General features: G+C 52.6%; 1 protein-coding gene across 9 annotated transcripts in view; it reads right to left on the reverse strand.

The window, feature by feature from the left end:
- Positions 1–6769: 6769 nt before the first annotated feature.
- The window catches only part of EPS15L1 (epidermal growth factor receptor pathway substrate 15 like 1), a 93475-nt gene continuing 89799 nt past the window's right edge, over positions 6770–10445 (reverse strand). For 3 of the 9 annotated variants that reach the window (XM_079114966.1, XM_079114965.1, XM_079114963.1), the window contains one exon: positions 6770–7352. In XM_079114966.1, coding sequence (XP_078971092.1) covers positions 7206–7352 — 147 coding nt within the window. In that variant the 3' untranslated portion in view covers positions 6770–7205. The remainder of the gene's footprint in view (positions 7353–10445) is intronic. The other 6 variants (XM_079114971.1, XM_079114968.1, XM_079114967.1 and 3 more) reach the window with 3 other exon arrangements.

Genomic DNA, 10445 nt, shown 5'->3' on the forward strand with positions numbered 1-10445 from the left:
TGGCTCGACACCAAGTCTGCCTGGCTCCAAGGCTGTGGCCTTCCCAACACACCTCGGCCTCCCCGTCACTTCAGGGTTACCCCTAGGGAAGAAAACCATGGATGTGTTATCCCAGGTTCTAGAACCAGAAAGGGAATCAGGAGTTCCGGCCCATCATGCCGTCACTTCCTTTAAAAAGTGTTTACAGTTGAACAATTGCTACATCTTGTCTCGGGCCTTTTTTTGGCTCTTGGTGTGGAAACTCTGCCCTTTGTCTTGAGTACAAAGGAGCAACGCTCACTGCAGACCACCAGCTCCCGTCCTGGGAAACCCTGCGGCCGCGGAGTCCGGCTGATGGTGCTGTTTTCCTCATGAAATGCTCGTGGTATTATGTTACTCCGCGGTGCTGTGGATGGAAGCCAGGCCCCACGCATGCTGGGCGAGCACCCTGGCCCCAAGCCGCAGCCGGGCCCTGCTTTTGGCTTCTTGCTTCTGCTTTTTCCAGCATCGCTCTGTCTATAGAACCCACCTCTTCAGCCAGGTGTGGTGGTGCACACCTGGAGTCCTGGCTACCTGGGGCTGAGGCAGGAGGATCACTCAAGTCCAGGAGTTCAAGGCCAACCTAGGCATGGACTCACAATACAATAAAACCAAAACACCAAACTCTTTGGCCCAGCCCACTGGGAATGAAGTGTTGCCTGATTATTTTATGGAATGAAGTGTTGCCTGATTATAGATTTGAAGATGAAGCCAATTTAAAAGAAGTTTTTTGTACTAAGGATTGAACCTAGGGTGCTCTACCACTGAGCCTCAGCCCCAGTCCTTTTTATTTTTTTTTATTTTGAGACAGGGTCTTGCTAAGTTGCCCAGGCTGGGTTCAAACTAGTGATCCTCCTGCCTCAGCCTCCCAACTTGACCAAGATCATTTAAAAAGTATATATGTATTATTATAGGTAATATATAGCAATATAATCAGATATGTTGATACTGATACAGTTACCTATTATATTGATGTATCATATCATGTGCTATTTATTTTTATTATTTTAAAAATATTTTAGTTGTAGGGGCTGGGGCTGTGGCTCAGTGGTAGAGTGCTTGCCTGGCATGACAGAGGCACTGGGTTTGAGCCTCGGCACCACATAAAAATAAAGCTCTAAAAAATATTTTAGTTGTAGATGGACACAATACCTTTATTTTGTTTATTTAGTGTTTTTATGTGATGAACCCAGGGACTGAACCCAGTGACTGAACGCGTGCTAGGCAAGCGCTCTGCCACTGAGTCCCGGCCCCAGCCGGCACGTGTTATTTAAATTAGTGCTTCTTCCTTAGCTATCAAATTAAAGTTAGCAAGCATGAGTAAAATATTTTAAATAAATATGAGGCTAGCAGGATGACAACTGTTCCATTCTCTTCTTTTTGTCAACTGAAATCCTATATGTCATTTTACAGACCTGAATAACAATCCTAAGGACTTTCAGGGCAAGAAAATTTCTGTCTTCCCCGGTTGTCTGGTTCAATCATGGGCCAAAGGAGGAAACTGAGGCCCAGAGAGGTTAGGAACCGAGCCCAAGGTCACGACAAGCGAGAACCCAGCACGTCAACCAGAAAGCAAGCCAAAGAGTGATATTTAAAGACCCACTGAACATAAACAAAAGTGCGCCCGACGGCCCGCATCACGTAATTTCTTTGGAATAAACTCGTGATAACAATCGCATTTCCATTTCCCTTGATGTTTTTTTCCAATAGCGGCTCGTGATACAATTTGTACGGCTCCTTAGTAACTTTTACTGGGGAAATTTTGGGGAGAAAAAAAAAAAGCACCGTTTCAAAGGAGCGAGATCTGATAAGGAGGCTGAGCTACTGACTCCATTATTGCCAGGGCAGGTTCTTTGTTTCCTAGGCGCTTCCTGTAGTCTTAAAAATAGCTTCCCACAGCTGTTCCAGGACGAGAACGGCCTTTTCACTCAAGTGGGCTTTGAAGATGCGATTTTGTGTACTTGGAGGAGACTTGGGGTCATCCATCACCTTTGTCCACAGAGCCTCTGGGACACGGGTCCTGGCCTGTGGTCCCACCTGGACTGACGGCCACGAGGCGGGTCCACGGTGGAGAGGGTTGGAGCAGCAAACGGGGCCAGACCTCCTACGTCAGGGAGGCGAGTCATGGTGCAGGTGCGAAGCCCCAAGTTGCCTCTTACCTGAAAGTTCTGTCTCATGGAACCAAGGGGTGGCAGTCCGTTGTCATGTCACTTTGGCAGCCACGTGAGTGACATGGCATTTTTTCATGAGCCATGAAAAAATGAGTGGTGTCTGGCTCCAGGGCCTCCTGCAGATACCTGGACCCGCGGATGCTCAAGTCTTGTGTGAAATGGAACCGCCTCCATTCCAGACTTTCAATGGCCTTGGACAACTTGGAAAGCCTGGCTCGTGCGAACGCCCGGCGTAGCTGTTAGTGCCGTCAGGGGATGGAAGGACAGAAAGAAGCTGCCCCGTGGTCAGGCCGGCTAGCCGCATGTTTTTCATGTGAGGTTGTTTGAATCCCCTCATGTGGAACCTGCGGCACCGAGGGCCCACTCCACAGATGGGCCTGGGGACATGATGTCCCAATTCTGATTTGCTTTAAAATTTTACACATCTGCAAAGAGCAGGAAGAAAGGGATCTGTGAAGCGAAGGTGGGAAAATCTGGCTGAGGGCCGGTGCTGGGCGAGAGGTGTGGGGTGTGTTCCTTGCCTCCTGTTATGTTTGGAAATTTTCATGACAGAACTTTTCAGACTGGACACGCTGTGCTTCAGGAAAGGGTGTGTCTGTCATGAAGGGGCAGAAACAGCCAGCGGGAGTAGGGAGGGACTTGTGGATGTGGTGCTGATTATTTAGGCAGCAGCGTGCGTCTGCAGAAGGAAACAGAACTAACGACTGGCTAATAACTTTGGGGGCGCAATCTGAAAACCTCTTTAAGAATCAGATAGGCCAGCTGGGTGCAGTGAAACATGCCTATAATCCCAGCTATCCTGGAGGCTGAGGCAGGAGGATCTCAAGTTGAAGGCTTGGGCAACTTAACAGGATTGTCTCAAAATAAAAATTTTAACAAGGGCCAGGGGTGGAGCTCAATGGGGGAGGACTTGCCTAGCAATTGGGGGTGGGGTGGGGTCAGATAGGCTGAGTGCAGTCCATAGTTTCAGCTTCACAGGAGGCTGGGGCAGGAGAATTGCTTGAAACTGGGAGCTTGAGGCTGGCTGGCCTGGGCGACATAAGGAGAACCCATCTTGGAACCAAACCAAAACAAAAAACAGATGCAGGTAAAAATGTTATGAAATCTGTGTGCACACACCCGTAGAAATGAAAAAACACACACCAGCGAGCATGCTAGGGGGTCGCGGATCACCTAAAAACCACCTTACCACCCTGGATAAGAACTCCCAATTTTCCATTTCTAAACTATCAAGAGACCCTGCCTTTCTGGGTACAATGAATATGTGAGCGAACAGGAGGTGCTGAGGAACCCTCAGCTCTTTATGAAGACCAGCAACGCGAGCCACTGCCCAAGGGCTGGCTCTGGAGCTCTGGACAAATGGCTATGGTCATTGAGTCTTGGTTTTTCCTTCAGGAAAATGGGCCAATATCTATCTTGCTCAGCTAGAAGATTGTTTTGAGATCATGACAAAAAAAAGGAAGTGGAATCACTCTGAAAACCTGGGTCACACACCACATTTGGTGTGGCCTCGCCTTTGCAGGGGGTCAAAGCTGTGACCACCATGGACAGAGGTGACGGGGGGCATTCCTCACAGGGCGGCAGGCCCCCTGGCCTGGGGCCCTCACGCTTGTCCTGAGGCAGCCTCTGCAGAAGGAACTCTCAGGCATCGCCTCTGGCCGTAGCCACGCTTGGGAAGCCCCCGGCTCTTCCAAGAGAGGATCGGAGAACCTCGGGGCTTGTGAGGCCCACAAGCCCCTTATCAGGCCCCAGGCACGTCACTGCTGATGACAGGGCCAAGTGAGAGTGTTCCAGGGGCACAAGGCAGTCCTCCTGCCCTGGACTGCAGCCTATGGAAGGAGGACCTCTGCGTGTCCCCAGATCAGCCATAAACCTCAAATTGCGTTGCAGTTTCAGTCTCAAGAATCATCGCCCCTGGGCTGGGGCTGCAGCTCGGCGGCAGAGGGCTTGCCGAGCACACGTGAGGCACTGCCATCCTCAGCACCCGTAAAGACAAACAAATGACACAGGCAAGCCGTCCATCCACAACCACCCAAAACACCGGAAACTAAAGGAGGACCATCGCCCTGAGACGAGTCTACGATAAATAGAGAAGTAAATAAATAAACACACTCTTTGGGCCTGAAAAGCTCTCCTTAAAAACAATCGATCTCTCCCCAGGGAGAGCGAGGTCCACGCCAGCAGTGGGAAGCCAAGGGCAAGTGGTCTTGATAGAATGTGATGAGGCCTCATCCGGGGGCCTCCTCCCCCAAACCACCCTGCCCCTCCGTCATCGGGTATGTATAGCTCAGGCAAGAACAGCGGAGGGACAGGGACAGGACACCTGCCTGATACTCCTCAAAACCATCCAGGTTGTCAAAATCAAGGCAGGTCTCAGCCCAAGGGACCCAAGGAAAAGAGAGGATTAAATGTCATGGGGGATCCTGGAACAGAAAAAGGACATGAGGGAAAGGCCGGCAAGTCTGAAAAGAGTGTGGACTCACTAATAATGATGAATCAGTATTGGTTCATTAATTTTGCCGAATTTAGCATATGATGTAGGAGAGGCTAAAAATAGGGGAAACTGGGAGTGGTGTATGGGAACGCTTTGTATCATTGTGATTTTTCTAAAATAAAATGATCCTTAAAGGGAATTAAAACACAAACATAAATAAATAAATACCTCTCTTGGAATGACTTCCTGACTGGGACAAAGCTTTGGAACCAGGCAGTGAGAGCCACTGTGCAGGGCGTGAGTGATGGGAGGCGCCCTCGCTGGGAAGGGAGGAACAAGACCATATCAAATGCCACTAGAAGGATCTGGGTCCCTAACTGCCTGGGCTTCCAAGAAAAGGCGGACTCTGAGGAGGAACGTTCTGGGCCTGTCTCCCCTGGACATTAGGTCCTCACTCGCTCCTGAACCTGCTCAGTGTTACCCCTGAGGTTTCTTGAGGTAAAGGATGTGTTCAGGCTACCTGGATGGGGGTGGGTTTGCGGCACTGACCAAAGGAGAAATCTCTCCCAAGTTTTATCATGTCGACCTGAAAAAGTCAACCTGGGGTGTCTCGCCTGCTTGGGGACAGTGAAAAGCACAGCAGGGGAGGGGAATCTGTAAGCACCTCAGCAACTCTTGGGCTCTCCCTAACAGTTGTGTCCAAGCTTCCAGAATGTTCTAGAGGGATTCGGTTGCATACTGTTTCTGAGCATGGTTTCTCGCTGGCCTTGGCCCACCCTGTGCCCATGGCCTTTGCCAGCCCTCTGCAGGGATTTCAAAGTGGGGTGAGGTCGCAAAGTGCAGCCTGCTCAGGTGCGGTGGAGTCACAGGCTGCTGCAGTTTTGTCTTGTTTTTTGATTTTGGAATATTTGCATCCACATGGTGAGAGATCTTGGGATGGATCCAAAGTCTATTTCGTGGAATAACCAGAGGAGCACTGGTTTTAGCTCATCTTTAAAGCTCTGGCAGAGTTCAGCTAAGAATCCATCTGGTCCTGGACTTTTCTCAGTTGGAAGGCTTTTTATTACTGCTCCTAACTTCTTGCTAGTTACTGGTCTATGCCCTCTTGATTCAACTTTGGCAGAGTGAACATATCTAGAAATGTCCCCATTTATTCTACATTTTCTGATTTATTGAGTATAAGCTTACAAATTAGTCCCTAACGCTCCTCTGGATTTCTGTGGTCTGTGGTGATTTCTCCTTTTTCATTTCTAACTTTGTTAATTTGGGTCTTCTTTTTCTTTTGGTTAGTTTGGCTTATCGATGCTGTTCATCTCTTCAAGAACCATCTCTTCATTTCATTGATCCTTTGTGTTGTTTTTTATTCTCAACTTCATTGATTTTGATTCTCTTCTTAATTACCTTCCTTCTGCTGGTTTTGGAATTACTCTGTTCTTCTCTTCCAAGACCTTCAGATGCATCATCAGGTGGTTAATTGGGATCGCGAGACCCAAGTCTCAACACAAAACTCCTTTATGTTTTATATACGCCTTCTCCACACGGCCTGAAGGCAATTGTCTCTATGTCTACAGGACCTGCATTTTGACTGTGACCCATCACCACAGGAGGATAGATGTGACATTTCTCAAGTGTGCCGCCACATCCACTCTCGAAAAGCTTTGGCTTTTGGAGCATACGAGATTCAGGATTCTCAGATACTAGGGGTACTCAACTTGTATGGCAAAAACTCTGTGGGGAGGGGTGGGGAATGTACCCTGTGGAAAATTTCCAGCTTTGGCTTTCTCCGTGGCCCTGGCCTCCACCGAAACCCAAATTTTATTTACTGACTGCCTGAGCTGGGGATGGAACTCAGGTACTCATGCATGCCAGTCAAGGGCTCTACTGCTGGGCTACACCCCTAGCCCCAAACAAGATTTAAAAGGATTTCCGGACCTACTTTTGTGGAGCTGATCTGCTTCCTTGATACCAATATCAGGAAAACAAAGATTGAAAAAAAAAAAAAAAAAATTGGAACCTCCCCTGCCAACCCTGAGGACCAAAGCCAGCCTCCCACTGAGCTACACCAACTGTTTGAATAAAGAAGATTTTTGTCTTTTGTATTAAAATATTTTATATTAATCATTCAAACTTCATTTTTATACAACGAATGCATACATCGTGGGGGGTCTCACTGATGCGGGGAGGGGCTGAGGCGGGGCTCCCGGGCGGTGGGCGGGGCTTGTCTGCAGCCGGGAGCAGGGGAGGAGCAGGGAGGCCCCGGGCTTCCTCGCCTCGTGCGGGTGCTGACCGCAAAGCTGGACCCGTCGCCCCACTGGGGATGGCACAGCGGAGGGGCCGGCCCACAGCCTCCAGGCCTCGCCACCTGGGGCATGTTTCCTGCCCACAGGGGTGAGCCGCGTCTGCTGGCCCTGAACAAGCTCCCTAGGGCTGGAGGCCCTCTGTCCAACTGTTCCTTGACTTAGGATGGCTGTGGCATGTCACAACGTGAAGCAGGGACCGCTCTGAGTGTGAGTGTATAGAGACGGCTATGGTTTCCCCTGGTGAGCCTGCCCGCGCCCTGTCCCGCCTGCGCGCGTCCTTGCCTAGGCGGCCGGCATGTCGGCCTTACTGAGCGCGATGGCCAGCTCCAGGTCCTCCTGTTCCTGTCGCCGCAGCCGCGCCAGCCTCTCCTGCTCGGCCTTCTCGCTCTCCCGCTTGGCCCATGCCAGCTGCTGCTCTTCATTGCCGAACTGCAAGGGAAAAATGGGAGGATGTATTAAATGCCCTGCTGCAGCACCTCGGCTGCGGAGCCCGGTGAGCAGGCTGGTGACTCGCCAGGCAGGGCTGAACAAGTGTGCACGTGGAAACCGGAGGCCCACGCCCAGGCGCTGACCCAACCTGCAAGGTGGCATGAGCAGGGGACACATGCAGGAAGAAGCAAGGATGTGCCGGGCTGCGACTGGCCCCGCAGAGCAAGCCAGCCGTGCTGGGGGGCTCCAGGACACCGGCCCAGGAGGGCTGCCCTCGAGTCTCGGAGGCCCACCGTGCGGAAGCTCTGAGGGCTGGAGGCCACCAGCCACACCCTGCAGACACCAGGGGGTTGGTACCTGAACCTCTAGGGACCCTGGCCTCACCGTGCCATTTTTTCAGTGGGGCAGTTTTATTCTCCAGGAGCATTTTTCTGAAATGTTCAATCCAAACTTTTTTTTTTTTTTCCTTTTTGGCACTGGGATGGAACCCAGGACCAAGCACACGCTCTTCCGCCGAGCTGCACCCCCCAGCCCTGTCCCCCCAGCTAATTTTATACAGGAGAGAAAACCATCTTGATCCTCAGGTGAGAGATTCTGAAGCAGCGTGGCTACGAAAAGCCACATGCCAGCAGCTCCTCCCCTCACTCTGTCAGCCGGGGACACTTGCCTGTTAGGCCTCGAGAAAGCTCTTTCCCTTGCACTGCCGCTAAACACCAGGACAACACCAGCGACAGGGCCCTGGGTGGCTCTCCTTAAGGTGGCCCTTGGGACTGACAGACAGGCACAGTCCCATGTGATCAGGCCCCTGCACCCCTCCAGGGGCTCCAGAGAAAGGAAGCACGTGGCAACATCCATGGCCACTTCTTCAGTGTGACAATAACCCTCAGGAAAAACCGGGGGAAGGCCTACGGTCATCTTGCTCTGACAGCGGGGGACACTAAGGCAGGGGAAGGGGTTAGGTCCTCACACACTGGCTGTTCTTGAAGGCCTGAAGGGGCTGATGGCCGTCAGCTATAGCTCATGGGGGACAGCCTTGGGCCCTGAACGCTGGGCACCCTGTGAGGTTCCCCTGGGAGATCAACTCCCAATCTCAGGGCTGCAGGACAGCGCTTGGGCTGGGAGGAGATGGACCTGGAGGGGCCTCTGGGCCCTGGGGAGGCACCCAGACTTCCCTCTGGGGGCTCCTTGGGTGAGCAAGGGGGGTGGTCAGACTGGTGGTCTCTAAATATTTCACCGTTCTGGGGCAGGAGGGTGCGGGGTGGGGGTAGGAGGGATAGGGAGCTGGGCCCGGAGAGGGGAGGGCCCGGTGGGGGTGGGGCCCGGGCGGGTAGGATGGGCGTGGCTTAGAGCTCGACTGGGAAGAGCAGGTGGAGGCTCCACCTACCCTGGGCATCAGACAGGGACAGGAGGGAGAGGGGTCAGGGTGAGGACGTCCCCAGGAGAAAAGGTGCTGGAGTACTGCCCAGATCAACCCCTGGGGTCCCCCAGGTCGGAGTCCCTCCTCCTCATCCGTTTCCACCATAGGCCACAGACAACCTCTCCGCCCCTTACCCATGCTGGGGGATTTTCCAAGACCTCACTGGGAGAAAAACAAGGAAAAAACAACAAATGCTGGTGGAAATTATTCCACAGTGCCACCGAAAACAGTGGGAGGGGACAGTGTGGCTGACAGGACCTCAGCCTCCACAGGCCTGGGGGACAGGTGGCGGGGACCAGCCTGATGGGAATCAGAACTTAGAACCCGGGCTCAGGGGCTCCAGAGCGCCTGCTCCACACCACGGCCTCCGGGCCTTCTCTGGCCCCGCCTGGCCTGTGTGTCCGGAATGTCACTGCAGAGCTTCCTGGAAATTAAGCAAACTGACAGAAAAGTTCCAGGTGCCTTCCAGGTCCAGGGGTTCAAGGCCAGTGTGTGAATCGCACACCAGGACCTGCACTTGAGACATGGGGAGCAGCGGGGTTTGGGAGGAGTCTCAAGACCGAGGTGTCTCTCTGGGGCTCGCTCTGTCTCGCAGGTGAGAAGAAAATGCTTTCCTATCCCCAGCTGGGGTCACCTCAGCTGGGCCACCTCCTAGTCCTCTGACCTGGAGGGGTCAGGAGATAGGCTGGGATCTGGACCACCCACAGGTGCAGTAGCTGCTCAGTAAACAGCAGCTTGGCTTTGCGCCAGCTCCGATTTCTGCTTCCACTCTGCTCCCTCACGGGAGGGACATGGGGCGGGGCTGAGAACGCTGCCCTCTGAGGCAGCTCCCTCAGCTGCGACACAGGTTAAACGGTTTCATTTTGGCAGCCTTTCAGAGGAGCAGTCTGGATGCTTGGCATGCTGGGTGGCGGCGGCGGCAGCGGTGGCGGTGGCAGCGGCAGCAACAGCAGCAGCAGCAGCAGCAGCCGCCCCAGTGGACACCTTTCCTCCCTGGGATGGACGCCTACACTCTGAGGCACCTGAGAGCAGGCTCACTACGTTGTACCAGGGGAGCTTCTAGCTACCTCCTGCTCATGCCTGATTCTCACGTTGAACTTGCACCCAGCACGTTGGATAAAGCCAAGCACCTCAGCCAATCCCATGTTTGTACTGATCTCAATGCAGACTTTGGGGGGAAAAAAAAACAAAAACAAAAAGCTGTTCTGTCAACCTGTGAACGCTACTTCCTAATGAACATACTGGCCTGAGATAGAAAGGCTTGTTTTTAAATACCAGAGAAGGAAGAGGTTTCTTGTGAAACTTCTACAAGAACAAATAACCCACGGATGGAAATTCAAGGCTCATCAATAGAGGGCTCCAGGGCAGCAGAGCTGGGTGCCAGGGGGACTGTGTGCGTCATGCTTGGGTGACTCCAGCTTCCCTGAATGCCAACACAGATCGAGTGGCTTAGCCCAGGTGACAACACGTCCTGCGGAGTGCTCAGAGAACCTGATCGGAAAGATTCCCGCTGCCAACCCGCTGGTGGGAGGAGACCTCTTAGCACTTACTCCAGGGGTTCAGAGGCTCAGCTCTGGCCTATTCTAAATTAGCACTAGTACTGGAGACGAGATGAGCTGTGAGCCAGGGAGTGTGGAGAGATGTCCTGAGTCCCTGCAAGAGGGGCAGCTGTGGCC

This window comes from Sciurus vulgaris (assembly GCF_902686455.1).
Source record: "Sciurus vulgaris genome assembly, chromosome: 16".
Taxonomy (NCBI): domain Eukaryota; kingdom Metazoa; phylum Chordata; class Mammalia; order Rodentia; family Sciuridae; genus Sciurus; species Sciurus vulgaris.